Consider the following 27,084-nt stretch of genomic DNA (forward strand, 5'->3'; position numbering starts at 1 on the left):
TTACAAAAGATTATTGTTTAAAACCAATTTTTCCCGTTATTTTTCCCACTGAGAGGTAAAACTAGGGTAAAATTGAGTGTCATATGCACCTTTCTAACTCTGTGTCCCCCCATCTCAACCCAGACCTGCTCAGGCCGGAGAACAATTACCTATTTCCTTGGATCTAGGACAGGAAAAGTTTGAGCTGACTGAACTGCCTGTGTGCCATGGTTATATCAGCAATGGGGAAGCCTGTGGAGAGGATCTGGGCTTTCTGTTTTTTATCTCTGGGTGGCAAGAATTATCGTATCACTGGTGAACAGCTTTCCTTATTTTGTAGCAATCTGGAAGCTCAGTTTTACAGGAGTTAAACTGTCCCAAAGCGTGTGAAAGTAGGGCACATGAAGGTGTGTGGATATGTTAAAAACTATTATTATTACATTTTTCAGCATAGAGCTCAGTTTTCCCATCTCGTAGAGATTTATACCTCATAATAGTCCTCACATTCATAATTACAATGAGGTTTTAAAAATAATACAGGTACAACACAACATTAGAACTAATGGAAGCTTTGTCATGTCAAAATGATGGAGACGTGGTAAGAAGGAAAACTGGCAATCATTTACATACCATGTTGATGGCATTCACAGGCCCAATGCTGTTTACATACATGTCAGTGTGAATTATTGTTGGTTTAACTGCAAGAGAAACACGAGAATCAGTGAAATGAATGAAGGTCAAAGTCAACTACATGGAAGTCAAACACAATCATATTATTACAGTACTTCTGGATGGCTGTGGTTGCCTCACATTTAAATGTGCATATACAATAAATACAGATTTGCAGCAATGTCTTCAGTTTGAAATTAGCTGGAGACACTTTGAGACAAATTCTTGCATCACTTATTCTATCAGAACTAATTCCTTTATGCTATGAGAATAAATACTGAAACAAATGTTGTTAGCTTAGAGTGACTCATATCTGACTGAGAGGATGTATATTTTGTGTCAGGTCACAGCAACACTGACAAAACACTATCAATGAGAACAAACATTTTTCTTATGGTGTTTTGGACCACTTGTTTTGCATTATAATGCCAAATGCAACATGACTGCTGTTGCCTGCAGAGGTGGCTGTAGGCAAGTAGCAATTTCAGGAGCCCAAAGCAAAATTAATACTCAAGGCTCTCAAACAGAAATGAAGAACAGTTGTTAGAATAAATTTATTTTGAAATTACTCTATTGTAGCTTTATTATTCTTATACACCTTGACTAAAACATGATGTTTTTTCTCAATTGCTTTTAAGAATGTCTACTTCCTCTCTGTTTCTGGAGTCTTGGATTGGGAGAATGAGTTCCTCTGCTAATTTACACTGTATATGTACATTGAAGGTTAAAGACTCATGTTATCCCCCACTGTGAAAAATTCCTTTGTTTATAAGCCTCTATAAACTTGTTAGAAACAGGTTCCTTCATTAACCTTGCTGCTCTCTGCTTTCCTGGGCCTTCCTCAGCCATGAAATCTCCCTGCCTTTTTCTATAATCTTATTACTGCTGCATCCTCTTCTCCAGAGGTATTGTCTGCCTGTGCTGTGCACACATGGGGCTTCTCAAACACACTTGCAGCAATTCAGATTTTTCTCTTTGAGCTCCCTCAGTAATCGATGGAGAGGAAGATTCCTGTAAAAGGTGATTCAGTCAGATAAGACTTCCATTATGAGTCCAGATCTAGGTCTATATACTTATGCTGGCTGTGGGAAACATCTGGGAAGACTGGCCTTGCCTGACTGCAGTTATTTTTTGTGAACCTCTTTCTCTGTGCCCCATTCATTCCCCTGTCACCTCTTGCCCTGCAGTGCAAGTCAGGGCCCAGGCTGGATCAGCCAGTGCAGACCTGCTGCCATTGGAGGCTCTGTATCCATCACATCATACAAGGATCAGGCTGTGGTATCCTCTTTTTGACCTTCCTTTTCAATACATTATTCGTGGTTCTCTAACACCCTCACTTAGGTATAAAAAGATGATAAAAACTTGCTTTTTCAGTCCCCAGAAGTTAAATTTAGAACTTCCTATGCAGGTAGATCATTACGGGCAGCCTGATTCAGCAATTAACAACAGTCTTATCAGATGTTTTAGGATAGATTCAGCAATCTTAATTTATGTCAGCTTCCAAATTCATGACTAATTTTCATGCCTCTGATGTTTTACTGCATTGTATTTTATTCTCATAACTACTTTGAATGGATTATGCTTCCTGTGTGCAATCATATGACATAAAAATTGCTTCTCTTCACTGCTTAATCCAAAGTCGTCTAGAAAGAAAACCGACATACCTCCTATGTCAGGTCTCAACTTGTTGTCATATCCTTCCAGCAAGCCATTTAAAATAAGAGTCACATCACTCTCATGGACTTTGGGAGTCAAAACCCAAGTCTTATTTGAAGTGTAATCTTCATAATCATCATCTCCCTTCTGGGTGGAACTAATAAAGAAATAAAAATGAAGAAATACAAATTGGCAGGTAACTTTTTTGGGACACAAAACACACCCACCTCAGGCTTTAATAATACTGTACAAAACATTGAAAAATTGCCTGCTTTATAAAAGGAGACTCCCAGTAAAGGTGCCATGTAACAGTTGAGGTTACAGTTCACTTTAGCAGCATTTCCTTCTAGTACAGTTGATACCACATTCAGTCTCCTCAAAGGAACATGAGTGCTTATCACCTTTGCCACGCCTATTTTTCCTCTCACTGCCTCAGGTGGGACCTGTTATGAAACAAATCTAATTGTCACTCAGCTTATGCAACTCTCCCCCAAAATATCACTTATTATGTACTCAGTGTTGTTGCATTACTTCTCTTGGAGAGAATGATTTGATGCACCACATAACTGACATGACTGATAATTAGATTCATTCAAACTAACTGTCACACAGCTTTTCTCCACTCTGATGAACTTGAGCCTATTGTGATTTTGGAAAGTTCAGCACAAATTTTTGCCAAGGGTTTTCATTTTCACTTTTGCTAACCAGAACCCAGAGAGGATAAAAAGTCTGGCTGTTAGTTGTTTCTGCTACTGAGCAGGATGACAGCAGATCATATTCAACCTGCTTATCACAGTGAAAAAAAAAAAAAGCAAGTTAGGAGTCAGAAATGTGTAGACTGGTCTTAATGGATGTTTTGTTTTCTCAAAATCTGTGCCTCCGGTTCTAAAGGAGAATACAGAAACTACTTCGGGATATGACAGAATCAGATATTTTAATTTCAGAATGTCAGTGATAATCAGCTGAACAGTGCTAGGCAACTGTTTTTTGCATAATATACCAGCGTCCTTCTTTCCTGACCTGCTTCTGTGACAAAGTTTGAACACTGCTGGATATGAAAAATCTTAATGATACTACAGATTTCTTAAGCCAGCGGGTAGAACTTGGATACAAATGGGTTAAAAGCAGAAAATTTAGTTATTTTCCCATTTCAGCCAGAATCTGTACAGGAGTGGGAAAGAGCTCAGAGAAGTGGATTCTTCTGGGGCCTGGGTCTTGTGCTTGGCACACGAGATTGAAAGAGGCCCAGCTGGCCATGGGTGCAGCAGTGCAGGGAGGAGTGGGCCCAGAGTCGGAGAGCACCACTCCCTTACCAGCAGCCTTAGTGAGGTTGTGCCCACTCATCCCTGCAGTGTTCTCCTGCTGCATCCAGCTGGGACCTCCTCAGAATGGATGGCCTGAAGGCTCTCCCATGTTGGGCTTTGGGAGCTGTAAACCAACTGCACAAATACAACTGAACTATGAAAGAGGTTTTGGGTCCTTTCTTCCCCATGGGCACAACCTGACAGGACAAAGCCACAACACGTCTGTGCCTCTGCGTGTAAGACTCTGCTCCCTGGGAGGTGCTGAAGGTACAGTGACATTTGAAGCAGCCTGAGACCGTGCACAGGGAATGTGCAGCATGAAGAGAGAGCCAGACTTGCACTGCATTGAGTTGAGTTTTGATTGGTTAATCTGTGCCTTCGTTCCATGTCCTGAATTCCACTGAGTGCAGCCTCCAGGCACCCCTAAGCCACCCAACACCAGCAGTATGAACCTGGGAGCTTCAGCTTCCCAGCTCAAGAGCTATCAACCCAGCTTCTTCCTTCTGGCTGCACAAGCCTGAGCCTTTTACAGGCAGTGAAAAGCAGAGTTTTAATTGGGTATGTGCTCCACAGTATTCTGCTCGTACTGACAAACAGGTCAATATAATTAAATTGGGGAAATTTATTTGTTCAGCTGTCTGGAGTTCAAAGTTCTAATTATAATTCAAAGGAACATAACTGAAGCCAAGTTCTTTCTCTTGGAGGAAAGAAAACCTTTCTAAATAAAGTCTTTGCAAACAGAAGGCACTAGATTATATGTTTTTAAACCATGCAAAGATAATGAAGAAATACAACTTTATGTATAAAAGGCCATATTCCTGTTTTATAACCAAATAAGCATCCATTCTCTGAAAAGAATATAATTTTCTGAATGGAAAAGAAAAAGTAAATCAAATGCATGCTTTCATAAAGGCAAGGTGTTACTGAATATCAATGTGATGAGAAAGCTTCAAAACAGCTAGTTAGTAGAATCTGGTGTCCTAGACAGTGCAAGATTAGGAGTAGGTGTGTCTAGTGGTTTTCTCAAATCTAGAACAACCTTACTGAACAGCAGTCAAAAGTCACTAAAACTTCCATTTCTTCTTGGAAGTTATTTGCATGAACGAAATATCTACTTATTTGTTTGCTCATCTCTCATTTCAAGCCATTTTGGCAGTCCACATCTCAAAAAACAGCAAATACTTTATGAGCTTGGTGGGAGACAGAGGAGAGAGAACACAGCCAATGTAGCTAGGGAAAAATGCCACTAAATGCCAGCTTTTATCAGAATTCCAAGAGGATCATAAGTTAGTATGGGTATGCAATTGTCTAAATGTGTCTCTGTGTAAACGTGCACACCAGCCAGAGCAACCTGAGGTCAATCTCTATCCAGATGAGCAGGGCTTTGGCCATGCCATGCATAGCCAAATACTAATGAAATTAATACTAATGAAAGTTATAATGACAAAGCCCTTTTCATCTCCTTAAGACTTTCAGATCAGTCCTTCTGATTATATCATCTAAATTTTGCAAGAGCTTTTAATGTCCAGAACAAATTTGTTAAAGCCTAGATTATACCCAAATGTATATTGAAATCTGCTTTTACTTTTATGACTGCCAGAAGTTTTCAAATCTAGTAATATAGATATGAAAAGAAACATATATTTACCTACTTGCAGATTACAGTAAAATTTTTGGAAGGTTAATGTTTTGGACACTGACACAAAATCTCAGCAGTTGAGATATTCCCACTCAGCCATTAATGCCATTGCAAGATGTGTGCAAAACTGCTCTACATAAATCCACTTTCCCTAGTTGAAAAAAAGAAGGCTTAAGAGAGTCAGAACCCAAACTTGAAGCTTCAAGCCAAAGAGTACTTGAAGTTAGAAGGCACTTTTGGAGGTCATCTGGTGCAATCCCTGCTCAGTTGGCCAGCTAAGCCTGTATGAGATAGCTGTGATGGTAATTACTTACATATATATTTAACCATGAGTGTTTAACATTCAGGGGGCTCTTTGTATGACTCAAATTACCTGAAATACATCTTCACAAAGCAGAGAAAGGGCAGCAATCACTACATGCTAATAAGCACTTATTAATTTAGATTAGATTTTTTTGTATAACGTGCAAAGATCTGTAAACTGGTATCTCACTCTACATTTACATAAAAACCTCATTCTTCCACTGAGCTTTTTACCATGTCAGGTGTTAAACAGGAGTGAAAATTAATTTTAACTATTACTGAGAATTTTCTGCGGACCTTCACCCAAGAGTCAATTATCCTGCTGAAAAGTGCCTGCTGTTGCATTGCCATTTACAGGTAGAATCAGAGCAGCCACAAAGTGCATAAAGGAAAAGAATTGTAGCAGTACTGAATAGCTAACAATTAGTTAGTTTAAATCCTATTACAAACTTAAATTTATTTGTTGAAAAACTCTGGCCAATTTCATCTTTTATACAAAGTAGGCTATAGAAGTTATAAAGCCTTCAGCAAAGATTTAATAAACTACTTACATATAGAATGAGTTGTTCATTGAAAGCACCAATCTGTTCTACCTCTCAGGGAAGGACTGAAACGAGGCTTGCTAGTTTACATAACAGCACTGTTTATTTAATGAAGACTCAAGTTAAATTCATTCTCTGATGTGCATAAAGAATCACCTTAATCTATAGGTCGTACATTAGTCATGGTGATAATATGGTCACTGTGAGGGAAAGGCATTCCAGGTTCCCACAGTGGATGCAGAGATGCTGTATGCAGATGTGACAGATGAGTCTGAGGAGCATACAGTGTCTCTGGCAGTCTGACAGTACCTGTGTTCTCTCTGGGGGCTGCCAACCACCTTTGAAGCAAAGCCAGCTCGATTGAAACAGAGCATGTTTGCACAAAGCTGTGTCCTGGATTCTCTCACCCTGTTCATGTTTCTGGGCTCTCCATTTGTATTGTTTAAATCCCAGGGCTATGCCCAGGATTGTGCTATTATCCTTACCATAAAAATCGATCCTATTTTCTCTTTTACTACTAAATGTTCATCACAATACCCAACCTTCAATTTTCTCAGCACTGCAAATCATGTAATGTGGAGATTAATTTTTCCCATTTCTTACATTAAAGATGTAAACTTGGAATAATACTTTGCTTAGAGAGGAAAAGAGGAGATCCAGTCATTTAACACGAAATGATGTGGAGAAATTTGAACCACGAAATTGTGGAAATCATGTAGTCCCACTCCCTTCACCTAGAGCTGTGGTGCTGGTGCAACTACAATTCTGGATGGAGCTATGTTGAAGAGCCTGAAATCCTAAATTCCCAGAGTTTCCAGCAAAACTTGTTTCACACCTGGCCAAAAGAGAGTATAAGCTGTATTTTGGCCCTTTGAAGTAGTCATGGAGTGAGGGAGGATGAGGAAGTTCACAGGAAGAAACTAAATAGTTTTGACCTCTACTCAGTGTTTTGGGTAGGGTGGATCTTAGGTAGGTCACCTGGAGAAGGTAGTTTATTTCCTAGGCAACTGCTTCTGCTACAGCTATCATTTCATGAACTATTCAAATTGTGTAAAGTATTTAAATCCTTGTCATGAAATGATTACTGCTTAAAAACAAAACAAAGCTGAGTTTTTCTTTCATCCCTAAGTCACAGAGGTACTGAAGTGTACAAGGCAATAATTATTAAAATAATACTACAGTTCTCATAAGCTGAAACATTAGGATTACATGGGGACTGAGTACACACGTCTCAAAATGGGTATTCAAGACCCAGAAATCACTACAGGAGCACAGATGAGTACTCCCAGCAGATGACTTCTCAGTCATCTTTACTGAGCATGAAGGCCCCAGATTGCCAGCAATCACTCATTTCTGAAAACTGTGCCTACCCTGAGATTTAAAGGGTGCCTGGATCCCTGTGAACATTTCATCTCTTGTTCACTGAAGAGATGATACCTGACAACACAAACCTATGTATCACACTGTGGATTTTACAAGCTTTCTTCTAGTCATTCAACAATTCACAGTATCTCACTGGTACTTTTCAGACATTTTGAGTAAAACAGTCCAATTCTTAAACCTCTTCACAGACTTCTAAAATATTATATGGCAATTAGGGTTTTGTATTGGTCTCTATAAAACTGTCAGTCACAGCAGACTGGTTTATCCTACGGTCATTCTACATCTTCCCCAAGATATGCACTCACATCAACTACTGCACATAACACATCATAAATTTTAGCTCTTCATAGTTATTGTTAAAGCATCTATTTTCCATATTTTCAGATTAAGCTCGATGTGGCTAAAGCAAGTGTTTATACAGAAATATTGAAAATGAAAAATTTAAGTTGGTTTGAGTTTTGTTTCCTTCCTGTATGTTCACAAAAACACCTCTTAAAAAAGCCCTTTGGAGTGCATTTACTGAGAGTTCTAACAATAAAACTTATCATTTGTAGTATTTACTCTGTTCTCTGGTTCACTATACTGAAAAATTGTAGTGCAATATTTGCATTGCACAACAAATTGGGTTCAAGTTGTGAGTGACCATGAGGATTATTATTCCTTTTAAAATATTTCTAGTAGCAACAAAATGGTCACGGCAAGTTGTCACAAAAATTCCCGGAAACGGGGACCAGTGTTAGCAGTCCTGGCAAAGAACCAAAAGCTGAAATGTAGCACCCAGTCTAGAACCTGTTTCTTCAGCAGAAAGTTGAGGCACATTGTTAAATAAGTTGATAAAGTATTTCCACCTTCAGATCTATCAGAACAGGCTGATGTAAATAATCAAAGCTGAATTCCACCACAATATGAACCTTTGGGTGTGCACTGGAATCGTGTGCTACCCCTAGGGAGGATAACAAAGTGTAGAGGGTTGAAACAAACTTGTTTAGCCAGTAAGGAATAAGAAAGATAATTATAGAAACAAACATATATCATTAATTTTGAACATCCTGAGCTTGAACTGCAGCATCTAGACTTCTGGAGGAGTGTAAGATGTGATCAGATGATTCAGATAAGCCTCCTTAACTTAAGATGATTATTTCCATTTTTTTTGAGCTTGAATTTTGTATGAATATGAATCCTTACATTTCATTTACTGGAGGTTATATAATCTACTCCCATACCTGTTTTCACCATGGTTCTGGCTACTCATGTTAGTGGCAAGTGAAAGCATTAGAAACAAACAGAAAAGGTGGAAATAGGTTCAGATATTCTTCTGCATCACAGGGTTAGCTTGAGTTGATCTTCTGTTTTATTTGAAATTTACTGGCTCTATCTAACTGTAAAAGGTGTAACCTTGGAATTACATGAACCTGAGAAGGTTTTTTGTTTACCTTCCTCTTCTCTCCAGTTCTCTCCCTTCTCATCCTCTTCTTTCCTCCTTTTTTCTTTAAATTTATCTTCTTTTGAAACTGTTTTATGCATCTCTGCATGTGAAATCTAAGGCACTTGGAGCATGATTTTTGCCTGTTGCTATTACTCAGCTCCTGCAGATTTCCACTATAGCTGGGAAATCTCAATAGAAGGAGTTAATGGCCATTACTGGAATGTGATTTGACTAGGTCTGTTTTAGTGTGAGCCCACTTCATTTTTCCTGGCTGTGTTTTATTGTATATAACTGTCATCTGTTAGTATTTTATGTGATTTCTCTTCCCCAATGACGTACATTGCTTTTAGAAAAGATTTCCTTAAAATCTCACTATATATTAAAAAGAGGAGTAAAAAGCTCAATTCTGTTCTCAGTGAGTCAACTTAGGAAAACATTGATGCCCTTCAGCCATCTATTTAAACAACATTAGCTCAAAAAACCCTATCCTATTGCTCAATTAGATTCGAGAAATAAAAAAATAGTTTCTTGTTCTGTACTAGTGCATGAGGCACTCATATTTGTGGCTTTTCAGAATTCTTGCACAATGTTTTTCTGTATTTTGTTTGCACAGTAATTTCACACAGAAGGAAGTCACTCCTGGAATCAGTCATTCATGATGTGGTCATCTTCTCATCACTATCTCCTAATGTTTAAAAACAAAAGTGAGGTGCTAGAAATGTCAGCAGTTTTGCTTATTGAGTAACACTCCCGAGCATTTTTTTTGGATTTAAAACCCTTTTGTGTGTGTGTGTGTACTGATGTGAGCTATAAATTCAAGTTAAACTGAATATAAATCCTTGTTAGAATTAAATCTGTCATGGAACGTCTTTGTTCTTTTCTCCTCTGTCTTGGTACACAGCAAAGCACTATAATGAGTGCTTTATACACTATATTGAGGTGTTCCCAGTGTTGGGCTGGGAGTCAGGAGCATTGAATGCTTACCCCAGTTAAAGGACTAGTGTCCTTCTCCTTGTTATGGTAAGCCAAGTGATACCATCTCTCTATGTAAGTGTAAACTACTTTTATAACATAAATAAGCACATAAATGTCCCTTATTATTTGTGTTTGATAAAGACTAGGTATGATGGTAAACCATCTAATTAGGAAGAAACAACCACTAACCATGCCTTAGGAAATGACATTGCATTGCACTTATCAGCAAGGTTAAAGCCTGTATCTTTGGTAAAGCAAGTGGGTCAGATAAGCCCTGAATGTTTAGAAAGCCAGTCAAAACTAAATGTGAAACCCGTACGGGTTTATTCAGAATATATTAATAATTCTTACTTCTCTTAGATCATGGAAGTGACTTTACTGGAATATTTATTAGGTAGAAATGTGTCTTGATGGAAGAGCTGAATGAACAGAAAATAGCTGCTTAATACACATCATCATGTAGCTAACTCATTCACAAAATGACTGTAAGCAAATGGTAAAAACTAAACTGGTTTTTTGTTGTTTCTTTTTAAAACAATGCTTCTGATTTAATTTCATTTTTAATGCATGGTAACCAATAGTAACCCATGTGTTCCCACATAAACCAACTCATATCATGCAAGACACTGTTTGCACTCATACTCATAAAACAGACTGTGCAGGGGTGGATGTGGAATTTAGTTCTGATAACAGGGTAGATGTGTGATAAATTAAGAATGTAAGTGGCAAACTAATGTCTCTATGTCAGCTGAGTAGGAAAATTGTCAACAAGTGTGCCTGTAATTCCCCTATGAATTTCATTAAATGGTGGGTTTGTTGTAGAATTCTGATGGACTTTCCTTGATGGTTGTTGCAATCAGAATGGCTTCATGTCAGGGTCTCCTTAATTCTGTGGGACATAAATATCCTAGTTTTAGGGTAAGGACTGCTGGCACCTCTCCTGTAAAATGCACCCAGGCAGGGTTATCCAGTGGTATTGTCACCCCATGCCTGGTTAACCTCGAGAAAAGGAGGCTCGGTGGAGTCCATTGATCGTTACTATTGTTTGTATAAAACTCTGCTTGTACCATGCAAAAAGTCAAACAAATTAGCTGGAGATGTCTGGTCAAGGAGCTAAATTGCTGTGGCAGCTAAACCAAGTCAAAAGAAGCTGTGGGCAGGTCAAGAGATGTTCATGCCCGGCCAAGCCTCTGTCCTGGGGCCTTGCAGGCTCAGTGCAAGGAGGGCCTGTCGTGAGCAGTGGCCACACTGCATGGCAGGGCTGCCCACTGCCACTCACACTCCTGCCTTCCACGAGAAATAGGGATGCAAACTGCTACATCTTCCTTTCCTGTTTATGCCCCACTATGATAAATGTTTTCTAGCTCAATTTCAAGAAGAAATCCTGAGGTATAGAAAATTTTGTAAAAAAAAAAATACTTAAGATATCTATTCCATAGAAAGAAAATCTCACTATTAACTATGTAGAACTTTTTATGCAAGAAAATGAAAATCTTTTTCTGAAAAATGGTCAATTGTTTTAAAGGCGCTATCTAATATATAATATGGTGGCTCTCAACTTTATTTTAATGAGAAGAAACCATGCATGGGTTCACTTAGTGTCTTATTTATCTTTTTTGCCTTTCTATCAGTCTCCAGTAAGTAAAATGTAAAGCACAAACATGCAAATCCTACCTAGCTCTGAAGTTTTTGGCATTTGAGTGGGCTAGGCATAACGATCACTGCAAAGCCTATCTTCCCATCTCTCACATTTGAATGTGACTATTAAGACTAGTCAAAACACTGGGAAAATAGCAGCAATTTCTATTCCAGACACATTCAAACATATATCTCCCAGGTTTTTCTTTTTCTCCCAGAAATATTTTGGCATACCTTTTTTGACTCTCGTCATCATAAGAGAATTTTATTTTATAAATTGTCATGGTTCTGATTATGGTCAGAGAAGTTTGTCTTTGTAAGACACTTCTACAGAGAAAGCTACTAGAAACTTGTTTTATAAGTGGGTGTCATTCTGGGCTAGAGAAAGCTCCTCGTAACTGGAAAAAAGGGCAAGATCAGAATAATAAATAAGTACAAACAGAAGCTGAGAGTGGGTTTGATTAATGTGTGCAACTGGCTACAAGGGTGAGAAATAGCAGTAGATGTAACCACAGACATATTCCAAAAGCATTATTTGGAAACATTGCTTTGGGAACCAAGTTTATACAGCACTGTTACTGATTTATTTCTGAAATTCCTGGAGAGAAGAAACCACATTAAGGTCTACAAGATGCCTACTCATATAACTAGAGTTTCAAAATATATTTAGCAATGGAATAATACAGAGTGCAGAAGATACTACAAGAATGATACAAAGTCCAGAAACAGATACAGGTGAAATTGTTTCCTTCAGTTTGAAAGATTATATAAGAAGATTTTTGTTTCTCCCCCTCTTCACCGCAGCTCTGTACTGTGCTAAGCCAAAGGACCCACTAAATGTGCTCCAGAGACTGTTTCAGATGAAACCCAAAATGTCCATATATTCAGGCCACAATGTCCAGTTCCCCAGCAGGTTTCCTTGGCTCCTCCTCAAAAGCTCTGTGGAGGACCCCCCATGGCAGGACAGCAACAAGCTTTAAGGGTGAATGGATACAAGATGAAGCAGGAATATGGAGAGGTTCCCATCTGGCATTACTTGAATTAGTCCATTCCCACCTGTGGGGTCTCCATGGAAGAGATGTAAGTAGCAGCTACATGTGGTGTCATTTATGGATCTCGTACTCTGTGTGAGCTCTGAAGCAAGATCCAGGAAGGAATTTAGGGCAGCCACGCAAAGCCTTGTGGAAACTAAGAATAAGCTCGTTGGCAAAGTGCAGATGGTTTCAGACCTCATTTTCCATGGGTACAAAGAAGGCACCATGATGCTTCAGAGATTTTGTTGGTCCTTTATAGATCTTATCCAAATTGCACAATCAGGAACTCTTTAAAAACAAGAAGAGTCTTTCCATGACTTGAGCAGATGCTGATGGGACCATCAGGTGAGGATGGACACTTGAAAACTTGGAAAGAGTGCAAACCCCTAAAATTAATGGGACATGAGTAGAAGCCAAGGAAGAGTAAAGAAGTTTTACTAATCATAGCATATCTCCCACATGAATAAATCCATCTTCAGTTTCGTTTTCTATAGATCCAGCAGCTTTCTATGAGCTGCAGACACGCAGAATAACAGGCAGAGTATTGACAATAAGAAATTCCACTGGAAGCCACTAAAGCAAAACTTCTACATGCAATCTGTCCTCCTGAGATCCCAGGGAATTTGGCAAACACACCTCGAGATAATTTGTTAAATAAAGAAACAGGTGCTATTCTAAGCTCTACAGTTTTCCAAGACAGATTACCAAAGAAATAATTTAGAAGACAGGACATAATTGGAATAGACTTTCTGGCAAATGTTGCATTTTTAGCTTATATCTGTCTGATTTTCCAGGATTATGCTTTCCATACTGCCAGCTGCTCTGTATTCTCATCCTGGTGCAGAAAACTATGTTGGTAAACATTTAAACACAAATGAAAGTGTTTTCCTGGCTAAGGGCTTGAATGTTAAAGCCTTGCTGAACTGAACCCTGGCTCAGCTGCCTCAGCCTGTTTTCCCAGGTGTCACTGCAGACATGACACCTTGGTTGACGAAATACATTCTTTACTTGCTGTTTGGAAGTCTTGCTCACAAATTCTAATGGGAGGTCCTATTTAAAATAAGTACTATTTATGACTGGACATAATTTTACTATTAAATTTCTGGATTTTTTCATTATATCCTTTCATTACTGTTTAATTGAGGAGCTCAGATCATGGCTTATGCAGGTAATGATTGCAGATAACAAATGTTTCTCAGTTTTTTGTCTGAATATATATTGCATTGAATTCAATCCCCTCTGTGCTTATCTACCACAGAGATATTAAGAGAGACAGTGGTTTGGGGATGGAAACAGAAGAATTGTTTTTACAGATATAGTATCTTCTATCTTTCTTCTTTTTTTTTTCTCTTTCTTAACAAACTGTATAATTTAAGCTGCAAACAATTTTCTCTCCTAGTACTCTCCATAAGTCTTCTCATACTCAGAACTTCTTCAAAGTTACCACGTAAGCTGAAATTCTTGGTTTCTGGCCAAGGGATAATTTTATTTCAAAGCTTAAAATAAAATCCAATTTTTGAAATCTGTAAAGTTATTCTTATTCCCGTTTAAAACCAAATCTATATATGAGTTGTTTTCATACACATAATCCCTAAATGACTGAATAGTAAATTCTGGAACTCATTATAGAAATAATCCTTATTAAGATGTATACCACAGTAAAAGTGATTCACTATTAAGAAGTTAAAATGTATTCAGTGGGTATAAAAGTGGTTTAAAATGGTTGGATATTAATAGCAAGTAATTTGGAATTGCTTAATTTAATTTCTGAGAAATGAACTCTGGAGACAGCGGTGGCATATTATGGCATATTGAGTTTATCTGGGCAAAACAGAGGCACCTGAGATCTACATTTTGACATCAAGGAGGCAGTCATGGGTCTGTATCACAAAAACCAGTGGCAGACAGGAATAAGCCTTGTTAGTTATGGTAGACATAGAAGTTAAGGATTTGGCCCTAAAGATTTGTCATGACTTTAATCTCGTGTGCTACATTACATTAGACCTTTATTAAGGTTTTAAGTAATATTAAGTGCATGCTTTAAGTCTTTAAGACAGCTTAGTGAGATGTTTTAGTATTTCCTGGAGAAAACAGGAAATAAAATGGAAAAGGTCATTGCTAATGTATTGTTTATTTTTGTTGCCCCAAAGAGCTTACAAATACCTGATATGTTTAGTCAGTACAATATGGTCTGTGGTTTGTAGTTAATTATTTGGGTTCAATAAAAGAGTAGCAATATTTGTATTTGTATTCTAAGGACCTCCACGCATTTTGCCACTGGTAACCTTTCCAAATTCTTACCTTCCCAGAAAATAATTTCTTTACTACATTACAAAACAAAATTGTAATGCTCAAACATATTTGGAGTGACAGCCCTCACGGGCTGCAGGAGCAGATTGTATCACTTACCTTATATAACAGAAGCCAAAAGGTGTCTTTTCAGTATTAGTTCGGACACTAAGACAGTTCTTGGTAGTGTAAATATCATTACATGGGTCACACACCTCATCTTCTTTCTCAAGCCACTACGAGCTTTCTCACTTGTGTTCTTGTTGGGGTGTGGCATCTCTCTGGCCTCTGACTTCCAAAAATACACCCAGGCTCTCTGCACTTCATGCAAACAGTTGCCCTGCATTTGTCATCTTTATTAATCTGAACATACCCACTCATCTTCCTAATCCCCGTGCTGGTTTTCTATTTGAAGTATAGCAGGCTTCTTGTCTCTCTGTTAAAGATGATGTGTAATTCCAGCCTTCCCAATTCGCTTCCAGACCTCCTTCAATTCTACCTCCTATTCACAGCAACTGTAGAGCCTTTTTGGGCTCATAGCTACAGCCCTTACTGAACTAGGCAACTCTAAGGGCTCTCAGTAATTCATCTGAGATGGTCAAGTTGACTGTAATTTTAATCATATGTAAAGTATTTGGTGGCATTCTCCACTCCCTGACATTTTTGTCCCTGTTTGCCTTTCCTGTTGGATCTCTTTGGGCAATGCTTTCGCAGATGGTTTGAAAATATTGGCCATCACCACAAATAAACACGAACTACTGGTCTGAATATAGAATTATGTTATTGATTTTTGGGGGGTCAAGTGTTTATTTTTCTGTACAAAGACTCAGTTTGGATGCTTAAATTTTGGAAGAATGTCTCTTAGGCCTATAAAAGTAGAAACCAGAGGCATTAGTGAGGATAGCAGAAGAGGAAAAATGATTGCAGACTCCTCAATGAACTGTTTTCCCTTGCCTGCATCAGTATCTGCTATGCATCTAATTGAAGCCTTTTTAGTGTTAATCTGCACTGTGAAGTCTTCTGTGTCTTCATCAGTTTTTGGAGAGGAAAAGCAGAGTACACCCTCTCATAGGATGTACACAAAATGGCCAAGAGATAAGTGATCTCTTTGATCATTGTGAGTACAATTCATTCTGGTTTGGTGACACGGTTCTCTGGCTTTAGCAAATATAGGCATGGTTCAGTAGGTTCCCAAAGTGCATTATTACTTGATAATATATTGAATAATACATTGATTAGTTTAGTAAGGCTTTCTAGCATTATCTGATTAATTGTTCTTAATTGTTCTCTTTCTCATTCTACCTCTTTTTCGCTCATGAAAAATAATCTCAGGGAATTAAATGAAAGTGGAATTCAGTAGATAATCCTCAATCTGTTGCAGCAGGCAGATTTCTGTTTGGATTTGAAGATATCTTGCTATGGATTAACGAAAGCTTCATATGACCAGAACATGCTATTTGTGTTACACAATATAACACTGAATCACTATTGAAGGAAAACACTTGTTTTCTCTGATCACCCACTTTTTTCTGGGGAATTCTGGCAGAAGGTTATTTTAGGTATGTATGAGATCCTCTTTAAGATGCATTTCTCATCAATGTATAGAACCAGAAGTATTTTTCAGTACAACACAGAGCATTCAAAAAGTTTAAGATGATAAATAGCTCAGAAAAAAATCTAGCCTTTCATCTCAAGGGTTCTCACCAAAGTCTAAGATGACATTCAGTAAAAAATACAATTTCATACATGATTACCTGCTTCATTTGGAAAGAGTTAATGCAAGCATAAAAAGTAAATAACTTCTTATTCCATTCCTTCCAAATACTCATTATTATCCTTCATTTCTTTTAAATATATTTTTCCCATATATTGATCTTTTATTTTTGGTAATAATCTGTACATGTTGGTTTAGGTATTGTAAAAATGCTATTTCTTAAATATTTTCCTGTTTATCTGCAAACAGATGAAAGTTCTATCTTGTAAGAGTAATATTTAGTCTCATATACAATGGCCAGATTTCACAGCTGTTGTACTTCAGTGAATATGTGTGAAAACGTCATTCCACTAAATCTGAAAAAATAGAGCTGATCCTCTAGGTGTAAAAATCTGACACAGGAGTGTTTTTCTTCATTAATGGTGATAATCCGTTGCACTGAGATTGTACAAATTACTGAATTTCTATTATCTTCTCTTACTTCTCAGTAACCACAACGTAATCATTACCCTGGGTCAAACCACCAGTATATTGAGCCATGTATTTTGCATCTGGCAGATGTCAATAGCAGAAACTAAGAGCAAAAGAAAAGGGCAGAAATATCCCTGCCAAAATCTCTCCTCTTCCAGAAACATGAAGATAGAGATTTCCTGTAATGGAATGTTAGCATTGAGTTCAGTAGATTTTGAAATATTTTTCTTCTCTTTGAATCTATATAAATACTGGGCCCTGCATTACCTCACTTACTAAAAAAACCCAACCATTTTCCTAAGTTTTCAGGCAGCCAGGGATCATTTCATTGGGTGCTCTATGCCATTTACATAAGAGAGAACAAGTAATGCTGCTGTAGTCAACTTTTCTATGTTGCTTAGGACATCACATGAAGAAACATTATGCAGCTGAGGTAGTCATTTACATGGGAAGGTGTTTGCTACATTTCTCTTCTTATGCAGTCACTGGTGGTTTTCAGCAGCATTAAAGCCTCCTTTTTTGACAGCAGTTGTGTTAAAAATATTACTGTTATATAAACAAGAGGATATCACCGTGTGTCAGACTGAATACCCAACATTCAGTCTGACAAGACTCATATATTAATTTCCTGTCATAACTATAAAATACCCCAGAATCACACTAGATATAATCCTCACTGTTCTCTCAATACTTTTGTAAACCTACCACCTTCGGCCCTCTTTTACCTCAGTTTTGTCAGCCAGCTGGCAGGTGTTGGAACTCGTGAAAATATGTACCCACTATCTCCCTCTTCCCACTCTTTTTTCATATGGATGAAAAAAAATATATAGCTTTTTGCAAATTTCTCACGTTGAAGGAGATGGTTACACATTCTGATATAAATTAAGTTCTAACCACTTTGTATGACAAGTTTAAAAGTAAGTAATATTATGTTCTGTTTTGCTGTTTTCTCCACTTTCTGGCTTAGTGTGAAGCTGAATTTCTTCTTAATTTGAAGAATCAAACTAACAGGTTACTTCTGGACATTACAAATAGAAAACCAGACCCAAAAACCAGCAAAGCTCCCACTTACTGCACCAGAGCTCTTCTGAGCCAGGAGCTCACCTGAATAAAATGCCTGCAAAGACACTGCCTCTCCACAGGCGTATACAGCAGCTGAATTCAGACTCTCATGGGATGCATCTTGTTAGTATTGGGACAATTTGGGCCATAATCAGTATGAAAAGGAAGGATGCAATGAATGTTAAATTTCAAGTCATCAAAAGTCACTCTTCATATTGAGTCTAAAGTTTAAAAACAATAGGTGCATCTAGAATATACACTTTATACTGATCCTTTCTCATCTCTCCTTCAGCTAAAATAGCTCTTCACCCTCGTTTTTGTGTGTTGGATATTTTCAATAGGGGCAGTTGAAGTCCCTAATTTCATGAGTTTGGTTTTAGTCTCATTTTTTGAGATAGGCTCTTCCTTACGTAATAATAATAATTATAGTTACCTGACTATGGCAATGGACTCTTTTTTTCTGTAATTTATGGTTCTTTCCAGGTACTTTCTGCAGTCTTTTTATACCTCATATAATGAATGTATCCTGTTCTAAGTAAACAACCTTCTCCTTTCAGCCCAGAAAGCATATCTATACTTCCAGTGAAGTTACCTGAATGTCCATTTCTATCATCAGTTGTCATATCTTTTCTAAAAGAAAATAAACATGTCTCTTTCTCTTTTACTGCCAGAAAACCTCCCTAGTTCTTGTTCAGAACTTCAATTCAGACAAAACAAGCCCTGTTTGTGAATGGAGAAATTCCTTTATGTTCAGAGGGCCAGGACAAAACCTATGTGCCATTTAAGATCAGTTTACATTAGTCTGGACTGGAGTGTAAAGCTTATGTTGATCTTCTATGTAGAATAAAAAAGCAGGAATGAAGGAAAAAGTGTTTAGAGCTATTGTAAATCAGTTGGGATGTAGGTTGAGAGCTTTCTGCAAAAAAATAAAAGCATTATGCAGCGTAAGAAACACTTTTTGAAGATCCTTCCTGAGTTATAATTTAACTTCAGGTGATTTCCCTGTTCTTACTTATGAGCATATAGCCACTTGTAAGAATCTATACTGGATATGTCTTGGCTTTTCCCTCAGCAACAGACTGACTTCAGTGGATCAGGGATTACTGAGAGGATAAAACGAGGCTTGACATGTGAGAAGATTCCCAGAACTGCTGACATTTTCAGTACTAGGTATAGGATAGGGTGTGGATTTCTTAGTAAGCAAAACTGGAAAAATGGACAATTAAACTTTATCATTTGTGTTAAAATGGATTTGTATTGCAATAATAGCCTGTTAAAAATGTTCAACTCTAGACAGGCTATGAAGGATGAAAATTAAAAACCCCCTTCAGTTCTGACATCCTATGTCAGGTTTTGGTTTTAGGTTTTTTTGTGTGTCTATTTTTGCATATTTTTGCATAGACTCTTTTCAGTGATGCCCAGCGACAGGACGAGGAGCAATGGCCATAAACTAAAACACAAGAACTTCCACCCTAACATGAGGAAGAACTTTACACTGAGGCTGGCAGAGCACTGGAACAGCTGCCCAGGGAGGGTGTGGAGTCTCGCTCTCTGGAGACATTTCAAACCCACCCGGACACGTTCCTGAGTCACCTGTTCCAGGTGACCCTGCCTTGGCAGGGGTTGGACTGGATGGTCTCCAGAGGTCCCTTCCAACCCTGAATATTCTGTGCTTCTGTGATTTTCGAAGCCTGAATTGGTATTAATCAAGCCCCAGGCTAGCTGGCTGTTCTCACTTCCATTCTCACATGAGCCATTTATTTTCTGTATAAGGCTGTGAGTGGGGCTGCAGGCACAATAGTCTGCAGAGCTGCAGCTGAGACTGTCCCAGTGAGGCAGATAACCACAGCACACTCTGGTTATCCTGCTGAATGCTAAAAAATAAATAATCAAACGATCACCCCAATAGAATCTTTGTATTTAGAAATATATAGAACTTGTGCAGCTGGAGTAGTTGACACCAGTTGTTAGAAGGGAAAGGCTGCAGAGTTCTGAGCCAGTTTCAAATGAGCCACAGCATCTCACTGCAGGACAATGCCAGTCAGAGCTACTGACCTTTAAACTGCCTCTGCTTTGGAGCTGATTTGAATATATGTCTACAAGGTATTACTTAATTTTCAAATCTACTTTAGATCTGTGGGTTTGGTACTCTTTTTATGACAATGGTAGTTGTTCCAAGTTTGTGTCCCAGCATTACAGCTGACAGCAGTCAGGAATGCAGCATGCTTATGAAAAACTCAAAGGCAGTCTCACGCTCCTTGCCACCCTGGACATGGTAAAAGTAGTGAGCAGGTCTGGTGTCTGTACAGCCTCAGCTTTGCTGACACAAACACTGTAGTGTATTAAATATTCAATTTCATAGTATCATAGGCAAGGATAAAGTCATATTTTAACAGCACCTAGATTCACATCTTCTGTCATGACGCTTCTTTAAAGGGAACCATTCCTTGTGAATTGAGAGATCATTTCTTACTGAGCAGTTCCTTATTCTTGACTTAGTATTTAGTGTTGTATGCTGTGTGGAAGTATTGGAAGTATATGAATAACTACAGCTACAGGAATACCACCAAACTGATGTCAGCAAGTTTTATAGTAATTCTAAATGACTGTCCGTCTGGGGGATACCCATACTCCTTTTAATTCCCATTTATACCATATCACTTTACAAGAGCAAAACAATTTTATTTACACCCATGTTCAGTAATTTACTAATAAAAATACGTTTCACAAAGGCACCAAACTATTTTGGTGCTAAAATGATTATGGATTTTTTTGATCAGTCCTGACAATTTTTGGGTTTAGGTGTGTAACTGCAGTATATAAACATTGCCATGATGCTACCTGAGCACTCTCAAGTGAAAAAACAAAAGTTGCTGGTGTTCCACATTTTCCATCTGGACATTACTTTGCACTGTATTCATGTGGATTTTGCTGACAATTTGTTAAAGCTAAAGACTGCAAAAAACCCTAATAAACACTGTATGCGAATCGTGTGCAGAGTATAGCTTTAAATAATTTTAAACTTTGCTGGTGAATTCTATTATATGTAATGTTAAATACCTACTGTTGTTCAATAAGGGTAATCAAATAATTAATTCCAATTAAACCATATATTAGTGTGTGCAAATATTAGTTTATTATATTTATAGTTTTAAACTGTCTCTTAATCCTAAGATTTTTTTATGTACAATTTTCAGAAATTTGGAGCTTAGTTTGACTAATTTTCACTGAAACACAGCTTTAGTCAATGTGATGGACTGCCCAGTGCTGTTACAGTAGTCTGAGTGCTAAGATGATGAGGAACTGCAAGAAGTTTGCAGTACAGTTATGTATGTCAAGAAACAAATCGTAAGAAAGCACTTCCTAAAACTTTAATGTGCCCAGTTGTAAGGATGTACTCTGTGCATGCAATAAATCTGAAACAAGTTCTTGTGAAGGTAAAATATTGCAGTGCTGTAATATGGCATTTGTTCAAATCATGGTTTGCTGAGGTCAAAGTCAGAATTTTAGTTACTTCCATTAATGCCTAGTGATGTCTTGACTTTTCTTTCTTTAATCTTGCAAATGTCAACAACTTTGCAAAAATAAATTTCACAATATAGTATTTTCTGTATTAATAGGGTTCAAACTTCTGCACAGTACTAGTAATCAACATTTATGTGTTCAATTACTTTGATCAGATTCTGCAAATACTTAAACCTCTGTGTGTTTCAGATGCATAACATGGAGCACTTTTGTTGGCGTTCACCTGCATTGGCCTTCCAGAATTTCAGGCAAGTGACACATAATAAATGATATTGCTCTCCTTCTGAAGTGTTTGATTAGATTTTAACAAGGAAAATCTTTCATCCTGGCTATAAATAAATGGTATCTAAGTTCAACTTTTTATAACTCAGCCTTGGTCCATGAGTTTTCAAAACTACTTATTATAAGGCTTCTTCCACAATAGAAGTAGGAAATTGTTAGATTTCCTGATTGTTAGAATTAAAATAATATTTGCATGTTGGCTCATTTAAAATGTTTCTGTAAAGCACTATTTTCTCTTTACTTGTAGCTGTTTATTAGTATTTTTCTATTATATATTCTTTAAAATTATGAGGTCAGGAAACTGTCAGAGGACACCATCTTAGCTATCAGATGGCTGTGAAAAGAAAACAAAACCTTTTGCTGAGATAAAACTTTAAGTTGCATTACGAAGGGGTTTTTTTAGAGCTTATGAAATAATTTTGGCAAAATTCTTCTCGGGTGATGCTATTCTGAAAGATGAGTGAAAAGAAGGAAGTGTGTTAAAATAAGTATTTGAGATTATTTTAGTGGAAGTTTTATGTCAAAATAATCTGAGAACCTGTGACATAAAATCCTGTAGAAACTCATTTTCCATTGCTGTATTCACATAGTAATCATAAATGGCTCTGTAAGGATCAGAGATACCTCACACTTGTCTTACTCCCAACAACCAGGTATCCCTCATGGTAGGCTCACCAAGTTTTATTTCACTTTCATTTTCAACCATTTTAACTTTCTTTTCACAGGAATTCTTTACAAAGCCCTTTTTTGTGTGTGGAAAAAAAATAATCTAAAACACAGCAACTTTTAATTTCCCTGGGCGATCATTTGGCCTTTTATTTGGCTTAGAAGTAAGGTTCTACCACTGCAGCTACCAAGTCTGATTTTTCTTAAACAAAACAGAAAAGCAAACAGAAAGAACACACTTTTCAGTATAGTAGTGTCCAGGTAAAGGGAGGGAAGAATCAAGAAGGTAAATTTGAATGAGAAGCTTGTGTTGACACAGCATTAAGAGTAGCAAAGAGAGCGGGCACTAGCTTCTCAAACCTATCAATGACAACATGGCTTATGCAGTTGTGAGGAACAGTCTGTTGCTGCTGGAAAGGCCAGGTACTTTGCAATGCTGTGCTGTTTTCTCATCTAACCTGTTAAATGCACAGTCCACACATTTTTACAGGAATGTCTGATTCAGCGCAGTGCTTGGCACTGCAGCAATACTCCCACCCTCCACTTTCTGCTCATCCTTGAACTCCTTCTTCCCCTGCTCTTGAGATTTTTACCTCTTTACATTTCGGTATCTGACACACATATGCAGCACGCACAGGTCTTCCAACAGGACGTGTTGGTGTGGGGGGAAACGCTGTTGTAAACATCCATCTCATCTGGTCCGCGAACGCTATCGCAGCCTTCTGGCAGCGTGAGGAGACCGACAGCGGCCGGGAGCCGCCCGGGAGGGCTCTGAGGGACGCGGGAGGGCTGTGCGGGGCCGGCAGGGCTCTGAGACACCCGGTAGGGCTGTGAGGCACCCAGGAGGGCTGTGAGGCACCCAGGAGGGCTGTGAGGCACCCGGTAGGGCTCTGAGACACTCGGTAGGGCTGTGCGGGGCCGGGAGGGCTCTGAGGCACCCGTGAGGGCTCTGAGGCACCCGGTAGGGCTGTGAGGGACCCGGTAGGGCTGTGAGGGACCCGGGAGGGCTCTGAAGGCACGGGAGGGCTGTTGAGGCACCGTAGGGCTGTGAGGACCCGGAGGGCTGTGAGGAACCGGGAGGGCTGTGAGAGGACTGGGAAGGCTCTGAGGCACCCGGGAGGCTGTTGCGGGGGCCCATGAGGGCTGTGAGCACCGGGAGGGCTGGTGCGGGAGCCCATCCGAGGGCCTGTGAGGCACCCGGGGGGCTCGTTGCGGTCCCGCATCCCTGTCCTTGGTGCTCACCCTGCCCGCCGCTCGCAGCGCGCTGCCGCGGCCGCAGCCTCGCACAGCCATGATGGGTCTGCCCGCTCGGGGAAAACAAGCACGAATGCGCGGACATTCTGCCCCCGAAACACAGCTGCGTTAGAACTCCATGCATTGGAGCAAGCAATTAATTCAGAGATAAAAGGCTTCATTAATATGGCACCAAATTCTATGAACAGCCCGGCATGTACCACCATCATACACGCCCGCCGCTCCCCTCCCTGGGCATGTCAGAGCGACAATTGTAAGAGAAATAAAACATTGCAAGATCAGAGCTGCTAGGAGATAGATGAATGCAATGCCACTACCCAAACCTCCGGCATTCTCACCGCAGATCGGCAAATTTGCAAACAGATTCTTCACCCCCCCAGTCCTCCTTCCCCCCACCCCCCTAACAGAATCAGAAAGCACATCTTACCACTGGATGAGAGAGAGGAACAGAAGTGCCCACACCATCATTTTGAGAGAAAATGCAGGATTCAAGAATGCAGTGCTCCCCAGGCTTGTTGGATTTGGAGGAATCATCTCTATTCCAATCCCCCCCCCCAGCTTTTCCCCCCCTTTTCTCTTGGTTGCAGATGGATCCGTCCCCTTCTTTAATTTTTTTTTGGTAGTGGTTCTCCCCCCTCCCTACCGGGTCCCGTCAGTGGGATGAGACATTGCGCCCAGCTGCGGGAATTAATATGCAGGGGGACAGAAATTAGATCTGCACAAGCCCTTTGCAGATATAATCAGAAAACGTCAGCTCAGGCAGCAGGCAGCAGCTTCCAAATCTAGGGAAATAATATAATTGGGAGAAAAGGAAAAAAATAAAACCCAAACAAAAAGCCAGAATCAGAGACATTCACAGAACAAAAACAGTCAAGGAAAGAAGCACATGCACATGCACACATTTACGGAACCACTGACACACATGCAGGAAAAGCCAACAGAGCAAGAAAGAGTAAATGGAGGAAAAAAAAAAAAGAATGAAAGAATAAAGAAACGGAGCTTCTGCCTGAATGCAGATTAACTCTGAGGTCAAAGTGGAAATGATGCACTCTGCTGCAGCACAGATTAACACATGCGTGGTGTCAGTCAGGGTGCTTTTTAACCTTTGATTACACATGTGCAGGCAGCCTGGATTTTCATTTTGGAGGCAAGAAGGATTTGGCAGGCATAAAAAAGGAGGTTGGAAAGAAAAGCTTGCCCTATGCTGCTGAGCATCCTCATTTTTCTAAACAGCCTGAAAATCGTGATTGCAAAGGAGGAAAAAAATGAAAGGATGGATGGGGGAGTGGAAAAGGGAGGGATGGTTGTTGCTAAGTGACTCAGGAAATGGGGAAAGCAGTATTGGTGGAGTCAGTATGAATGAGGTGAATTAGTGTGTGATAGGATTAGGGGAAATATGCAAGGTTTTTATCTCCCCTCCCCCTAATAAAATCAGACAGAGGAAACACTTCCTGTCCAGAGGGGAAACACTAGATGACCATAAAAGCTGACCTGTGCCAAATTTTGGAACCAGAATCCCAAATTCTATTGTCCAAAATGCAATTTAGCAACTACTAGTGAAGTAAAAAATTCAAGGAATCTCATGATTTCCCGAAGTAAGAGCACCTCAGTTGAAAATAGGTACTTGGATCATGACCAACAATAACAAATTTTTTTACCTCCCCTATTTTTATTGCCTAAACCACAGCAACAAGCCTCCCCAATGCTGATTATGAACTGGTAGATTAATAGACTAACTTAATCATCAGAAACTGGGAGATGTGACCTGACACTGTTTCAGTTCAAAGCCCATCTTTTTAAAACTCAAAGGAGAAATAAAGAAATAATTATTCTAAAAAAAAAAAAAACAAAAAACAAAAAAAACCCCAAACAATTAAAAAACAAAAAAAAAAACCTTAAATGAAGAGGAAGTTAAATGTTTCCAATAGAATAAATGCATCAAAATTTCCCTCTGGACTGAACCAAATCTGACACTCGGATCCTGCTCAAACCTTTTAATACCCAGGACAATCTGGTAGTTCCCAGTGTCCAAATTCAAAATGACAGTTATCCATCAGAAAAAGATAGTTACAGTAGTTGCTGTCTCAGAGTCTCTGAAAACATAGATCCAGCCTTCAGCCATCAAGCTATTTTTTTCTATTTCCAAACACAAGATATTTAACTCCCAACAATAAGCAATAGATCAATATTATTAGTTGAATGAAATACATCTTGGCCCTTGGATAGTTCTGTGATAAATTGAGCCAATATCTTACACTGTCACTGTATCACTGTTTCCAAGCAAACTAATGTTACGAACCTGGTTCTTAATATTTCCAATCAGTGGTCCTATTCTTAGTTAAGTAATTTCCCCAACTTGTGAAATACAGCCACTTCAGTGATAGAAAGCTACCAAATATTCCAAATCTCTCTTTCTCTTGGTGTATATCTGTATATGTATATATGTATATATGTATGCATGTTCAGATAGCAACATTTGCTCGTGGTACACTTCATTACCTGTAAACATGACATTTTTATGATTTTACTGCTGTAATCTCTCTCATCAGTTATCACAACATTCCTTTGAAGGATAAAAATGCTGTATATATTTTGATGAGGGAATCAAAATTGTTGACAGCTAAAAATTTGAACTGTGTAAATAGTTATTGTCTTAGCTGCAGCAATTGTGTCTGTTATAGCATAGCAGCTTTACTCTGCACTTTATTTACTGAAATTTTGTTCTGTTAGCAGAATCTTCTTGTCTGAAAAGAGTTCCTGGACTTCCTAGAAAATTGTTATGCACCTTCACTCCAGAGGTTCAGCTCGTTATTCTTGTTAAGAGAAGCAAAGGATCTACAACAGGAGAAAAGCCTGCTGACATCAAATCCTCATCGTTTTTTCCAGGATTCACACCACATAGAGGGTATGTCAAAAGAATTAGACACTGTAATACTAATCCTTGGCTGCTGAGATTTCACTAAGGTAGAGACCACTGATAACATTATTCCTGTAGGTATTTTATAAGCTGTGCCTTGTATTCACATTGTTAATTGGACATCAGTGGGGTTTGATAGCCAAGAGTACTCTGAAGGTTGTGTAGATTATTCTGCATATTAAAACTTGCATCACCATATTATGATTAATTTTTCATCTCAGATGCATCTACTTTAATTTTTTTTCAGCTGGATGCAGCTGACATTTAGGCACCGACTTAGGTGGTGGCAATTAGGATCTGCAGCCTCTGATGCAGTAAGGGGACCACACAGAGGCCAAGTCAGGTTTTTCAGTGCT

At 38.8% G+C, this 27,084-nt stretch overlaps 1 protein-coding gene across 3 annotated transcripts in view; it reads right to left on the bottom strand.

Moving 5' to 3' along the window:
* The window catches only part of GABRG2 (gamma-aminobutyric acid type A receptor gamma2 subunit), a 61,564-nt gene extending 36,353 nt beyond the window's left edge, over positions 1–25,211 (bottom strand). For 2 of the 3 annotated variants that reach the window (XM_018081093.3, XM_008922698.4), the window contains exons 1-3: positions 24,239–25,211; positions 2,313–2,461; positions 610–677 (exon numbers count right to left, since the gene is read on the bottom strand). In XM_018081093.3, coding sequence (XP_017936582.1) covers positions 610–677; positions 2,313–2,461; positions 24,239–24,345 — 324 coding nt within the window. In that variant the 5' untranslated portion in view covers positions 24,346–25,211. Of the gene's footprint in view, positions 1–609; positions 678–2,312; positions 2,462–23,150; positions 23,284–24,238 lie in introns of those variants that run through there. The other variant, XM_018081094.1, reaches the window with a different exon arrangement.
* Positions 25,212–27,084: the final 1,873 nt, after the last annotated feature.

The sequence above is a fragment of the Manacus vitellinus genome, unplaced genomic scaffold (assembly GCF_001715985.3).
Source record: "Manacus vitellinus isolate BGI_N305 unplaced genomic scaffold, ASM171598v3 scaffold_51_pilon, whole genome shotgun sequence".
Taxonomy (NCBI): Eukaryota; Metazoa; Chordata; class Aves; order Passeriformes; family Pipridae; genus Manacus; species Manacus vitellinus.